Source organism: Rhinolophus ferrumequinum (assembly GCF_004115265.2).
Source record: "Rhinolophus ferrumequinum isolate MPI-CBG mRhiFer1 chromosome 15 unlocalized genomic scaffold, mRhiFer1_v1.p scaffold_54_arrow_ctg1_1, whole genome shotgun sequence".
Taxonomy (NCBI): Eukaryota; Metazoa; Chordata; class Mammalia; order Chiroptera; family Rhinolophidae; genus Rhinolophus; species Rhinolophus ferrumequinum.
Genome location: NW_022680357.1, coordinates 18,250,048 through 18,265,094, shown reverse-complemented (window position 1 = coordinate 18,265,094; position 15,047 = coordinate 18,250,048). Strand labels below are relative to the sequence as shown.

Below are 15,047 nucleotides of genomic sequence, written 5' to 3'. Positions count from 1 at the left end.
GACTGGGTTGAACCCTGCCAGCAGGAGGCAGCACGTCCCCACAGGCACCGCTGGCACTGAGTCACCTCCTGACCCTGCAGGTGACCAGCATCCTGGTCCCCGCCCTCCCAATGCCAGTAGAGTCCCCGTCCCTATGGCAACCAAAACTGTTTCCACACATTTCCCAACATCCCCAGGAGCGTGACTGGGGCCCTGCTGAGACGGATAAGCTAAGACTCTTTCAGGCAGGAAGACGACAGAACCATTGTTACTTCAGGAAACCAGCTCTGGTGACCAGAATGAAGACAGGCTGGAAAACAGGGAAATGGGAGGCAGGAAACGCAGGAATAGTCTACTTTCTAAGTTAATGTAAGACCAGCGTTCGGCTCTTTGCCCTCAAAGGACACCTAACTGACACTCTGTGCTTTTATCTACAGACGGCTCCAGTGCAAGCACCTGGGGAGCTCAGAACGAGCAGGGCTCCCACCTCGGCGATGCCCTGAGCACAGCGGAATGTGTGGGCAGGCAGGGCCAGGAGCACGAGTGTGAGCGTGAGCATGAGCGTGACCATGTGTGATGTGAGTGTGAGCCCGAGCCGGGCGCATGTCCGCCGCAGCGGCCTGGGGAGGCCCCACCGGCCCAGGGCAAAGCCTCTCGCAGACACTCTGGGAGCCGCGTGGGTACTCACGTGTCTCCTCTCAGCGTCCGTGCCGTGCTGGCCCTGGAAGCAGGCCAGCAGGCGCTTGTGAGAGTGGTGGCACACCGACCGCACCGTGTCCAGACGCCGCTCGATCTGCAAGACAGGGACGGACGAGCTGTGTAAGGCTGCAGAGCAAACCCAGCGTCTCACGCAGCGTTGCCTCTGGCAGTTGGTTAGCTCTGAGGTGAGTGGAAGGGCTTCTCATGGCTGGCACTTTGGGCCGGGTCACTGCTCTGTGGGCAGCGGTCCTGGGCATGGCAGTGTGCTTAGCATCACCTCCACTCACTGGAGGTCAGCAGCACCCACTCCCCGGGCTGTGACAACCAAAGATGTGTCCCGACATCGCGGAATCTCCCAGGCTGAGAACCCCTGAGCTCTCTCCTACACCAATGGTTTGGGGTCCCAAGGCTGAATCTGTCGCAGGGAGAGGACAAGGTCCCGCCTAACACTTGCTATCACAAGGAGCGGTGGCAGTCAAGTCACATCACGGCGCGAGCAACGTGCCAGGTCCAACCTGCACTGGTGCAGATGAACAGCCGAGGCCCAGGGACAGCGGGCGGTGGGGGAACAGCCAGGGGGTGGGGGGGGACAGCCAGGGGGTGGGGGGCACAGCCAGGGGGCGGGGGGGACAACCAGGGGGTGGGGGGGACAGCCAGGGGGTGGGGGGCACAGCCAGGGGGTGGGGGGGACAACCAGGGGGTGGGGGGCACAGCCAGGGGGTGGGGGGCACAGCCAGGGGGTGGGGGGGACAGCCAGGGGGTGTGGGGACAGCCTCAGAGTGGGGGGGACAGCCGGGCGGCAGGGGGCGATAACCATGAGGCGGGGGTGGGCAGCCAGGGGGTGGGGGGTGGGACAGCCACGGGGCACTCAGCTCATCCTGCACCCGGCATGAGGCCGTCGACACATACATCAGACAGAAGAAACAAAATAAATGTCCCACATTTAAACCCAGGACCCTGGTTTCAAAATTGTTCCTTATTGGGCTTGGGACGGTTTTTGTTTTTGAAATAACTGTCTGAAGTAGAATGGACAGCAAGCAGTAAGAAACACTGGCTTGGAGACCCCTGCATCATGATGAGTTTCCCAAAGTATGAGCGCTGGGACAGGACTGTTTATGGCAAAGGGAGCTGCGTTTTACAGGAAGGAATGCCAAAAATGCGTCTTCTGATGACTCATTAAGAATGAGAGCTGGCCCTTAGGGATGCTTTCTATTTTAAAGAAAAGTCAACAGATTCAGAGCAAAGTACATTTTTACCCCCAAACATTCCACCCAACTGGATGGTTTTGTGCGTCCTTCTCAGACGTCCTCACGGCACCAGCAGTTCTTCTGCAGACTCAAGCTGGGTCCTCAGGACCCCCGTCTGCCAGGCACGTTTCTATTGAGGTGCACCAGCTTCCCCAAATCTGACATGGGCCAGATCTTAAAACACTGGAAAACTAATACACACTCTTCACCTGCTACAAAAGCATGGGAAAAAAGAAAAACAAAAAACCCAAACTCCATTTTGTTTTGATTCCAGTTCCCTCCAGAGTGTCAAGTCTAGGGGGAACAGGGCCTGGTCTCTTCTGCTCACTGAGTTACCCCAAGTGTCTGGCACACAGATGGAAGGTGTTCACTAACACACATGGCAAGGATGCATGCACACTGAGTCCCTATGCAAGGACAGAAAAACCAGTCAGTCGGTGCTGGTCCTGCCCTCCCCGAGAGACAGCATAGAGTGAAATGCCTGCTGTCACCAAGATCTACAAATGAGGGGGAGGGCACAGGGCCAGTTCAGGGGCCTTTCACACCAGAAACAGGTCACCTCCGGGCCCTGTGACAGTGGGACTGAAACAACAGCTCAGCCATAGTTGGCGCTCCCCATGTGCTTTCCCTGGTTAAGTCAGGAACCCCCTACAGCCGCAGGAAGGGATACCTCCTAGGGTACCCTAGGAGCTAATACCCTCCGAACATACGCTTGAAATATATGACAACAAACAAAGAGGAAATATTATGAAGAATATGATTCTTTGATAAACCTCTGGAAAAAACCTAATCCTTAACGAAAACTTCTAGTCCTCCAAAAAAGAAAGAAGAGGTGCCCTTACAATGTTCTACCCGCAGGCAGGTGCCTCGGCAGCACGAGGTGGGAGCAGCATTTGAAAAATGACGCTCCCCTCCACAAGAAGAGACAGACCGTCACCTGCGAGCAGGTCTTTGGTCCTCAGGGACTAGCTCGGGCAGAACTACACGTTCTGGAACCTCCAGAGGCTTGGGGACAGGCGCGGCAGCGCCACAGCGACCTGCGGGAAGCCCCTGGTGCAGGGGGTGTACGAAGGGTCCCGGGAGGAGCCCAGCCCCAGAGTTAGGGAAACCCTGAGCAACGCAGTGCGGGGGAGACGCCCCTCCCTACAAAGAGGAAAGAAAGTCAGAGCTCCGGACATGAGGCCACCCTGCAGCGTCATGATGGCTCCAACAGATCCAGTCACTGTCACTGAGACACTAAGTCCCTTGGGACCCAACTCAGCCCAGAGTCGGGGAACAGGACTTCAGAGAGGGAGCGAGAGGCCAAGCCTCTAGGTTGGAGCCAGTGGGGCCCATGCTGCAGCTGCAGGGTCTTTCCCATCAAGGGCACCGGCACAGCCCTGAACTGGAGCCCTCAGTCTGCAGGGGACCCGTGACCAGGCCACAGAGCCAGTGACAGGCCAGGCCCCTCCCCACCCCCACTCCAACACCTGGCACTTGAAAGCAGGGCTAGCTTGCCCCGTCTGAACTTCAACATGACACCAAAGTTTCAGATCGCCATTTTATCACCATGCTACTCAACTGCTTTTCTTTCCTGCTTTTCTTTCGTTCGTGTTACTCAGCTTTATACTGGGGGGGGGGGGGGGGGGGGAGAGAGAGAGAGAGAGAGAGAGAGAGAAAAGAAAAGAAGAAACAGAAAGGAAGAAAGAGAAAGGAAGGAAGGAAGGAAGGAAGGAAGGAAGGAAGGAAGGAAGGAAGGAAGGAGAGAGAGAGAGAGAGAGAGAGAGGAGAGAGAGAGAGAGAGAGAGAGAGAGAGAGAGAGAAAGAAAAGAAAAGAAAGAAAGAGAAAGAAACAAAGAAACCATCAGCTGCAGTTCTCGCCTATGGACTTCTTTTCTTTGCATGCTTTCAAACAGAGCATTTTAAAAAGGTTTAATTTTGTTACCTGTAACAGGTCATCACTGAGGACTTCTGTTTTCTCGGCTCTGTGGGGAAAATTTAAAGTTCAGAGTTAGATCCAGAAATGAAAAGCAACTCATGATAGTTAATAATTATTAACATGGAGTTTAAAACAAAACAGGCAGAAATGAATGATAACAAGGGACACATTTTATGAATTTTTCCATCAGAGGGCAACTTAAGCAAAACCAAAGAAAAACAAAAGTTTGCAGAGATTAGCAGCCCCAAATGAGAAGAAATGAGTTAGATTAGTGGCTGTCAAACTCGAGGGGCAGGTGGGGCACAGAAGCCCCAGTGGGTGGGGCCACTCTCAGGACTCACCTCTGGGGGTTATGAGTCACCAGTTTTGGAGAGAGACCCCCCCCCGTATTTTTCAAGCCCCTCCCTGCCCAGGATTCTATGACAACCCCACTGAGAAAGGACTGCTCTTAAAGACAAGGACGCTTCAGTTCTTACGATGATCAATCCCGAGTGTCATACCTTGTTGAAAATAGTTTGCCACAAATCCAAAGCATTCCACAATGACACCCAATAACGACAATTAGTACTCCCTCCTCCAGATTTGTCCTCATCTTCACTTCACTTTGAAAGTGATTTTCACAACATTCCCTCATCTATGCCGTAGAACTGTTAGTGCCACTGACCTTCCAGAAAACCAACACGGAGGCCAGAACGCAGCAGAGGAGGGTTCTGCGGGAGTGCCAGCGGCCAGGTCACAAGAGCTTTGTGAGAAGACACTGCTCTGCATCGCTCTCTGATTCCCAGAGTCACGGCAATCGAAGTGCCCGTGGACTTCTGGTTCAAATGGTGATTGGAGCCAACAAGCCCACCAGATTCCCATTAAAACGAACAGGGACATTTCTAACGGGAAAAGAAAACGTCTGTTGCAGCCCTCACCACTGGGGGTGGAGGAGGGAAGGCCATCAACGAAGCAGGAATTCCGAAGCCTTTTGTATGATCCACTGCGGAGCAAAGGCTGCAGGACCTTGCCCACGAACGAACGACTGTGAGACAAGGAAACGCCATTTGCCCAGAAAGTGGACGGGACCCCCTAAAAGTGACCTCAAAACACCACTAAGCTCACAGCAGTACCAGCTGCCAGAAGTACGGCGGTGCACACCTCCGGCCTGCGCTCGCCCCGTGGCCTGTCAAGTAAAACCTGGCATTGCCACAGCAGAGCCCTGGTTCACGTGGAGATGCCCACGGGGGTGGTCCCCCACCGGTTTCTGCAGGAAATCCAACTCTGATCGCACTCGGTGCCTCGCCAAGAGAAGCCCCTCTATTTGCCATAAGCCTTTTACCACGATTTGAATTTTTTATCTACATGTCTACATAGTTTCAAGTGTTTTAAAATAGCACATTAATTACATTTTTAAGTACCATGCTTGACACATTTTTACTGATACATGACTTCAAGGGAAGCCTAACTCTAAAGCTCAAAAGTCCAACACAACACATATCTCAGAGGATCCAAAATACAAGGCAAACCAGAATACTTACTGTCCTTTTTACAAAGTGACAACTGGACCCTTTGCTTTACATTTAGAGGCACTTTACCTGAACAGATATCTGGAGGGTGAAAAATACATGAAACACATTACATGGAAATGTGAACAATCTACTAAAAATAAGTGTACCCTTTATTTCCTGCCTTTGTGGACACTTTGTATATGACACTGACAAAATTAATTTTAGAAAGAGATCCAAAGCATCTTCTTCACCAGGTTTTAGGGTTTACTAAAATTATTAAACCACATATAATCAGGAAACGTTACTTCCCCCTAGCTTTACTGATGTATAATCAACAAAACTGTATCTGTTTAAAGTATACAATGTGACGAGTTGACTTCCATTTGAAATGATTACCACTACAAGGTTAGAACACATCCACGGCCTCCCATAGTTACCTTTTTGTAACAGCTGTTGCAAGAATGCTTCAGATCTACTCTCTTAGTGCATTTCCAGGAGCACATAACACAGTGTTGGTAACTACAGTCACCGCGCTAGTAGACCCCGTTAGACCCTCAAATTTATTCATCTCATCACGGAAGGCTTTGTACCCCTTGAGCAGCATCTCCCCACTTCCCCCACCCACTCGTAACCACCATTCTGCTTCTTCTATGAGTTCTTTCCTTTTTCAAGACTCTACGTGTCAGTGAGATTATAAGTTTTTGTCTTTGTCTGGCTTGTTTGCCTGACATCATGTCCCCCTTGTTCCTCCATGTTGTTGAAGATAGCAGGACGTCCTTGTCACGTGGAATATACCCCAGGGTGTGTGTTTCACATCTTCTCTATCCATTCAGACACTTAGCTTGTTCCCGTGTCTTGGCCACTGTGACTAATGCTGCAGTGAACACGGGGGTGCAGAGAGCTCTGAGATGGTGGTTTCATTTCCTCCAGATAAATACCCAGAAGTGGGATTGCTGGGTCACATGGGAGTTCTAGTTTTAATTTGTTTTTTTACAAGATTTTATTGGAGAAGGGGAACAGGACTTTATTGGGGAACAGTGTGTACCTCCAGGACTTTTTTGTTGTCCTTTCAATCTCAGTTGTGGAGGGTGCCGTTCAGCTTCAAGTTGTTGTCCTTTCAGTCTTAGTTGTGGAGGGCACAGCTCAGCTCCAGGTCCAGTTGCCGTTGCTAGTTGCAGGGGACACAGCCCACCATCCCTTGCGGGAGCCGAACCGGTAACCTTGTGGTTGAGAGGATGCACTCCAACCAACTGAGCCATCCGGGAGCTCAGCAGCAGCTCAGCTCAAGGTGCCGTGTTCAATCTTAGTTGCAGGGGGCGCTGCCCACCATCCCTTGCGGGACTCGAGGAATTGAACCGGCAACCTTGTGGTTGAGAGCCCACTGGCCCATGTGGGAATCGAACCAGCAGCCTTCAGAGTTAGGAGCATGGAGCTCCAACCACCTGAGCCACCGGGCCGGCCCTAGTTTTAATTTTTTTTGAGGAACCTCCAACTGTTTTCCATAGTGGTTGCACCCATTTACATTCCCTCCAACAGGGTAGAGTGTTCCAATTTCTCCCTATTTTCACCAACATTTACTTCTTATGTTTTTTATGACCGACACCCTAGCAGGTGGGAGGTAGTATTGCACAGTGGTTTTTCATATATACGTTAGCCATCTGTGTATCTTCTTTGGGAAACGTCTACAGTCAGGCCCCTCATGACGACATTTCAGTCTACGACAGACCAAGGTCACACACCATTATAACGGAGCTGAAAATTCCTATCCCCTAGTGATACTGACACCATCATAACACAGAAGAATAAAGGCTGCAAAGGTCGCCGAGGCTGTGGCTGAGATAGCACATGACTTAACCTGGGCACAGGTGAGGACGGCATCGGGGGGTTCCTCGCGGGGTCCCCAAGGAATTGACTGATGAGGTGCTGGAACGGAACAGGAGCACACAGCTGAAGAACAGGCCAGAGAAGAGGAAAGCGCAGAAGAAAAAGAGCCCCCAAGGAAATTCCCAGGGAAGGGTTTAGCAGAAGCTTTTTCAGACCTCAGCAGGCTCCCTACAAAGTTTAAAACGGGACTGCAACATGGAAAGGTTTTCAGTAATACAGAAGAATGTTCACACTGCAGTATCCGCTTACAAGCACATCGATGATGAAAAATAGGAACAAAGCAAGCAGACCACCGTGGACATACTTCTGAAGAGTGACACCCCGTCAAGGAGAGCCTCAGGCCTGTTCCTTGGGAGGTGTTCCCAAGGCAGTGTTGTCACAGAAGATGACGGCTCCATGGGTGTCACTGCCCCTGAGACCTTCCAGTGGGACGAGATGGGGAGGGAAAAGCAGTGATATTGACCAAGCTGAACCTGTGGAGGCCGAGGCTAAGGTGCGTCTGGGTCTTAGTATTTAAAAAGTAAGTGGAAAAAGAAGAAAAATTTTAAATGTTAAAAATAGAAAAAAGCTTATAGAATAAGGATATTAAGAACATACTTTTGTACAGCTGTACAATGGGCTTATGTTTTAAGCTAAGCGTTATTACAAGAGTTGAACAGAGTAAAAAACATAAACGTTTATAAAGTAAAAAGTTACGGTAGGCTAAGCTTATTATTGAAGAGAGACAAAATGTAATACATTGAGTGCAGCCTAAGTGTCGTGTGTGTGTCCCAGGCCTTCCCACTCGCTCACTGAGCCAGCCCTGCAGGCTCCAGACACACGGACCATTTGTCTCTCTCATAGCATCTTTACTGTGCCTTTCTGTTTCAATACGTTTATACACACAAACACCACTGTGTTACAGTTGACCAGTGTGCTCGGTGCAGTAACAGGCTGCACAGGTGTGCCGGCAGGAGCAGCAGGCTGTACCATACGGCCCTGCAAAGAGTACGGACATTTAAAAAATAGCAATCCTTCCAATCCATAAATACGGGATATCTAGGAAAGATTCCTTTTAAGTGGCAAATCATGATTCCAGAATGTAATGTACAAATCGGGGTGGCTCCGTCCCACAGAGAATTCCCCACTGGCCTGTCCAACCCCACCCAAAGTTTTGGAACCACCACTGTCCCCACCTCCCCCAGGACATGGTCCACATGACCCGATCTCCCTCATCACTGTCACTGGTCCAAAGTCGGCCCTCTCGATGCAGAACTGTTCTGAAACATTCATCTTAACCAGAGACGTGGAATTTTTACCTAAGGAAGTACTGTATGTATTCAGAATACTGGCCCAGGTGCCCATTCAAAAGGCACTTACGTTAGCCAAAGAAATGTGGTTTTTACTGAGATGTGTTATCTTTGATCAGTTGTTTGTTCGTTTCTTTTTAATCATTAATAAAACAAGGGGGGAGCAACATACTTAATTTGTCAAGGCACCCAAAGGCAAAAAAATGAAACAGTGGACCAAGCGACCCAATAATAAGAATAATGTTTGCTAAACTGGTCTTAAATCGGACACTTCACTACCCAGACCTAAACTTTTTTTTTTTTTTTTAAATAGGATAGGTTATTGAAAGCAAAGAGTCAGAGCTCCCAAGCGGGAAGGGGTCCCAAATGGGGGTGCCCCCCCAGATCTAAACTTTTGTATGTGGGTATTTTTGCTGCTTTGTCAGAGCCTTCTTTGTCCAGTGTTCTGGGCTTGAAAACAGCCCTTGAATGCTTCCTGTCTGTAGATGGAAAACAATACAAAGCAGGAAGGCCCTTCCGCCACGTTCCCCTGGGGCTTGTTTTCTCCTATGCAGGTCACTGCGCAATCTCAGTAGCCATTCGATCAAGGCTCACATCGGGCAGGATTTTTCACTTACTTATCACTTTTTGGTAAAGCATAAGATTTTCCCAAAGGCTCGAAGCAGCAGCAAGATGTCCGCCTTTCTCTGGACCAGCGGCGGTAACGTCCCACCCGGCAGTCGTGACGAACAGGAAGTACCTCTTGGCCCACTTGTCGGGCCAGGAGAAAACAACATTCCCCACGTCCAGTAGTTCATCGGAAACAGCTTAAATGAGGAGACGTGGTCACAGGCAATTCCCTGTGGGCCTGACAGTTTCCATCTCTGACTGTGGACCGACCTCTGGAGGAGTTTCATGCTCACAGGCCAACGGCACCACAGTGGACTGCCACGGCGTTCGCGGGGCACGGACCACGCATGCAGGGCCCACACGGCCTCACACAGCACGGCCTCCGGGAGCCATTTGTGCTCAGCGCCACTCCGCCAACGCCTGCGATCTTCCCAACACTGAGCGGCACTGGCCTCGTCCCTGCTGGCCAGAGAGCTGGTGGCGCAGAGGCCACCCTGCGGCCGCCATCACCACTCCGCCGGCACCTCACTTAGCACCTGCCTGCCCCACAACAGGTGCTGAATATACACTGAAGGAACAAATCAGAAAGTAAATGGCTGTCACCTTGATAGAGAAAGGTTTGAAAAAAAGAATATCCTAGATTTCAAATGAGAGAACCAGAGAAAAATTCACGAAGACTAGGCAGGAAAGCAGCCCTGTATGTGCACAACTGCCTTCCACGGTAAAATCCACAGTGACTAAAATGAAAATGTGATATTGCCTTCCAAAAGTAATCTGCTTTAATGCAGAAAACACAAAAAGTAAACCATCCATGTAGCCAGGAGTCAGCAAACTATGACCTGCAGATCAAATCCAGCTCACCGCCAGCAGGCTAAGAATAGATTTTATTTTTAAATGGTTGGAAAAAACCAAAAGAGGAATAAATTATTTTATGATACAGAAAGTTCCATGAAATTCATGATTCAGTGTGCATAGGTCGCGTGTCCTGCAGCGTGGCCAGGCTGAGGGGTCCACGCACGGCCCGCAGCCACCTTCACGCTCCAGTGTCAGAGCTGAGTCTCTGCCACACAGACCGTGGGGCGTGTGGAGCGCGAAACATTCTCTCTGGCTGTTGACAGGAACAGCCTGCCGGCCCCTGGTCTGCACCCGTGCCGCTAGCAGGGCTGGTACGTCCGGCTGGCCTGGACGTGTCCTTCCCTTCCTAGCCGTCCGGCCTCATGGTGGAGGCGCAGCTGCCAGAATGAATGGGAGAGGCTGACTCCGACTGCAGCGTGCAGTGTGGAGGCGCAGGCCCAGCGCCAGCGACGCTAGTGACAAAGGGAAGTCAGACATTCTGTCTTTCCTCCACCTACTCACTTCACCCCCCCAAGTCGCCCCAAAACGCTGAGCTATGACAATGATTATTTTCTTTCTGAGCCCTGGTTATAAACAGGTTCCAGGACAAGATCTAAACAAATACAACTGTCTATGTTAGGTGACAGCATACCGTTTCTGGAAAGACCAAACAGTAAACATTCCAGGCTTGCAGCCATATAGTCTGTCACAACAGCCCAGCTCTGCCCTGGAGCACCAAGTGGCAGTGCCAACAAGTAAAAAGGAATGAACCTGGCTGTGCCCCAGTAAACTTGCTCTCTGGACACTGCAACTGGAATCCACACAACTTTCATATGTCATGAAACCTTCTTCTTCTTTTGATTTTTTTCAACCATTTAAACATGCAAAAACCATGCTGAGCCTCTGCAGGCGGACTGGGCCCCCAGCCTCGGGTGTGGACCCCAGGTCTGTGTATAGGTGAGATACAGTGTCCCCAAAACTCCAACCCCTTTTAATCACTTCCCAACTCCTCTCCCGGGGAAGGGAGACTTCTGCACCTTCCCAACCTGCATGGCAGAAGTTGAGGTGCAGCTTACCAGGACCCCCAGGTTGCCAGCTTGCTCTTTTTCACGCCGTGCAGCCTTTCTGGGGCCTGCAGCACAGAAGTGCCCATTTCCAGTGAGCAGCGCACTCTCTGCCCACCCAGGATGGCACACGAGGCGCCTGAGAGCCAGCACGAACATCAAACACACTTCAGGGGTTCCCCACTATCCCCACAATCCCGGCACTGCTGTGTTTGGGCGGACACTCACACAGACCACAGATCTGTTGGCTTTTTACTTACACACTTTGACGTATCGATTAAAACGAGCAGAAGAAATGGGCGTGGGAAGAATGTTTAAGAAGCTGACTTTAAATTCTGGTTACCCGCACGTATCTAAGTGCACCTTTGCTGAGTGAGACAAACTCTGCCCCCCAGCCCGACCCTGCTGAGGACTCCCCCACATATGCTCCGGCAACGGCCCGCGTGGTCACTGCGCACCGGACCTCTCGCCACAGTGACAGCACCGTGGCCCGACCATGGCCGCGTGGCGCTTCACCTGCTGTCACTGGGCTGGCGCACCAAGCCCACGGGAGCCCGTGCGCCCACTCTGGACGACACTCGGTTCCAATGTGAGCCAGGGGACTACTGAGCTTGTCCTGTTCTGTCTCATTAGATTAGCTGTCTTCTCACATTCCTGGGAAGGAAGCTGAAATCTCCCTAAGTGGATTTTAAAAATAAAGGACCTGCTGACACTTTAGAAACAATTTGTTACACATTCCACAAAGTAGCTTAAAAAGTTTTAAAAGAGGGTTCACGGAACTCTAAAGGGATAGTCTGGGAAAAGAGAAACAATCATCCCCCTGCATACCACTGAAGAGAAAACAGGTATTTATAGGAGGGCAACTGGTCCAATAGAAAGTATTCTGGTAATAACAAGGGCCAAATACACGTAAGTTCTATACTCCAAAGGATTTCCCCAAATGGTGGGATTTTGCCCACATATTCACCGCTTCTCTAAGATAAGCAACAATTATTTTTCACTTCCAACAACAATAACTCTTACAACCTTAACTGAATCTCCATGATATGACTTGAACTCCACTCAGTGACAAAGATGAATTGTTGTGATTTAAAAGCAATGGAATTGAGTTTTATCATTTTCCTACACATGTGAGTTGATCCGGCAGCTTTTTGTTTGGTCAGTTGGCACTGTCCCCTGGTGCTCGAAACGGAATCTGGCCCTGCCATAACCTGTGCTGCGTCTAAAGCCCCCCCAACCAGTCCTGCTTCTGGCCACCAGCACACTTAGCGACTCCCAAGTCCCCCGCCTCCCTCCAGCCTGCTCTAGGCCTGCATAGGACCTGCTTGGACCTGGACCAGCTGAGTCTGAGATTGCGAGATTTCTGTAAGCAGCAAAAATACGTGGGAAGTATTCTGTAAAGTTTCAACGTGGACAGCGCACGTGAACCTCTGGCCCATGAGGAGGACATGAGAGGGGCCCCGGGCACTGCCATGGCAGTCAAGCGAAAGTGCCAAGGGCAAGGCCACCCAGCGTGGGGGCTCCGCTCTGAGTCAGTGCCGGGCCTGGTGAGGACGCGAGGCCTCCGCCCACCGCTTCTCCCCAAGCCAGCGCGTTCCCATCGAAAGCAGGTTACAGAGGATCCCTTGGTTCTCAGCCCAGCTCATTTACGGCTTAGGTGAGGGACAGCCCCCGCAGGAGCCATGCTGAACCCAGGGGACAGTGGGAAACAAACGCAGGAGGTGGCGGTGGTTTTCAGCCACGGCTCCACATGACAGTCCTGGGGCCTTTAAAAATAACAAAGGCTTTTAAAATAAAACGGTTCCATCTACATGAAACGGCCAGAAAAGCCAATGTATAAAGGCAGAAAATAGGTTGTTAGCCAAGGGTGGGGGGTAAGGGGGAGCCCACAGTAAAGGGTGCTACAGGGCTTACTGGGGTGATGCAACGACTGGAAAACTGGACGGTGGTAATGGTTACACAACTCTGCAAATTAACTGACAGCACTGAACACTTAAAACAGGTAAGTTTTATGATAGATGAAGTATCTCAACAAAGTTGTTTAAAAAACAGAGTAACACCTGGGTCCCCACCCAGAATGGCTGAATCGGAACGTTGGGGGTGGGGCCTGGCTTGTCTGAAGCGCCCAGGCCAGGCCGAGGTGCCGGCCGGTGACAGCACCCGTGGCTGCTGGGTGGCTCCGCGGTGGCGGGCGGCTGTAGGACAGGGCAGGAGGAGGCCCGGCAGTAAGTGGTGGGCAGAGGCAAAGGCAGGCTGCAATGTTCCAGGAAAGCAGGCCACGCGGCCCTTCTCCAGGTCAGCACTGCCTGGCACGTGGTCCCGAGCGTGGGTTTAGTCTCGTCCTCCAGGCAGAGAACACGCAGTGTTAAGAAGCCGGTGGATCCCAGGTGTGAGGTTTCACTGTGGCAAAGGCTCAGGAGGGCTCTGGAGTTTTCAGACCTGACAGCTGCCGGGGGAACTACGAGTGGGACTCGGACGCCCCCTCCCCATTGACGGGATGATCCCGCCTGTAAAACCGGAGCCACGATAAACCAGGTGTCTCATTAGTGAGGGCTCCTGCAGTGTTTGCTAGTGAGATGACAGCAAATGACAAGCACCTCCCGAGGAGTCCCGTGCAGTCAGTCTCAGGAAGAATGACCTTCCCGCAGTTATCGAGCTGTTCTGGCTTCTGGAAGAAGTCCCAGCGCAGCCCAGACCACACAGAGACAAAAGGCAGTGGCAGCTCACAGCAGGCGCGGGGCAGGCTGCTCCCTAAAACCACACCGGCTGTGACGAGCTGGGGACTGGAGAGCCACAGGGACACCACACAGACACCCGGGACGACGTGCTCAGTGAGCAACACCCTGCAGCAGCCGATCCGCGTCCCACGGGCTGGACTGGGCTGTAAACCCAGCAGGGGCGCGGCCCGAGAGGGCTAAAGGGCTGCAGAGAACCCACCCAGGGACGGTCCTTACGCTATGTTTAGATCCTCGTTCATTCACCAGGATTCACGGGGCCCTCACCCGCTGCCCAGAACTGGGGAGGAATAGAGGAGACAAATGAGGCCCCGCCCTCGAGGAGCTGATGGGAAAAGCAGGAATGTAAACAACCAGCTTGTTCCGGGAGCCCAGAGACCAGCGTGATGGATGGGCTGTGTGGCCAGGAAAGGCCTTGGGAGCGGGGAAGCCGTCCCTGCAGACTCCGATAAGACAGACACCCACAGAGCGTGGGGAGGCACTTGGGGCACGGCGCAGGGGCAGGGGGGCGAGGGGACCGGGCTCGCCTGCTAAGGACCTAGGGGGCAATGGAGTGTCAGGTCTGAAACTCGGATTTGAACTTGAGGATGCCAGTGCTGGCAGCCCCCTGCAGGACGGAGGTGGGGAGAAGGCCTGGGGCCCCTGCGGCTGCCCAGGGGACGGACAAGAACAGACCCAACCCCACCAGTCCGAGCGGGGCCAACGCCAGCGCTGCTGTAACAGAACTAGTGAGGCATCAACTTAAAAACCACTTCGACAAGTTCAAAACATTTATCAAATAAGGCGCTCTGTCTGGTCAAAAGATAAATCAGTCACAGAAACTGGAATTCATATATGGAGCACGACCTATTCAATCACCAGGTTTCCAACACTAAACTGAAAAAATTTTAAGTAATACTTTGCACATTCTTTCATGAAAGTACTTTCACATATGTTATAACATGTATCCTTATGAGGCAATTTTTATTATCCCTATTTTCACAGGTGTGGAAACTGAGGCAGACACCCATTAAATAAATTACATAGAAAGTCTCTGGACCCTCAGAATGAGAACGGTTTCAACATCACTGACCAAAGCTGAGTGTCTCTTCATCAGCTTTCGTGCTAGCTGCTGGTCTTGGCTGCACCACAAACCAGCCATCTGATCCAAAAGTATACCCCTTGACCTTTCTGTACCTCACTTTACATTTGCATCAACAATCTCACATGACTTTTCAAAGACCGCAATAAAACAGCAAATGAGAGAAGACTGTGAAACCTTCAAAACTGTGCTTTGCAAATGTAGGACTGTATCTCTAT

At 51.4% G+C, this 15,047-nt stretch overlaps 1 protein-coding gene across 5 annotated transcripts in view; it reads right to left on the bottom strand.

Annotated features, from left to right (window-relative positions):
• ARHGAP17 (Rho GTPase activating protein 17) overlaps positions 1-15,047 on the bottom strand; it is a 64,962-nt gene that overhangs the window by 34,701 nt on the left and 15,214 nt on the right. For all 5 annotated transcript variants that reach the window (XR_004422500.1, XM_033101246.1, XM_033101249.1 and 2 more), the window contains exons 2-3: positions 3,850-3,889; positions 668-772 (exon numbers count right to left, since the gene is read on the bottom strand). Coding sequence is in view for 4 of the 5 variants with exons in the window: in XM_033101246.1 (XP_032957137.1) it covers positions 668-772; positions 3,850-3,889 (145 nt within the window). In the remaining variant the exon portion in view is untranslated. The remainder of the gene's footprint in view (positions 1-667; positions 773-3,849; positions 3,890-15,047) is intronic.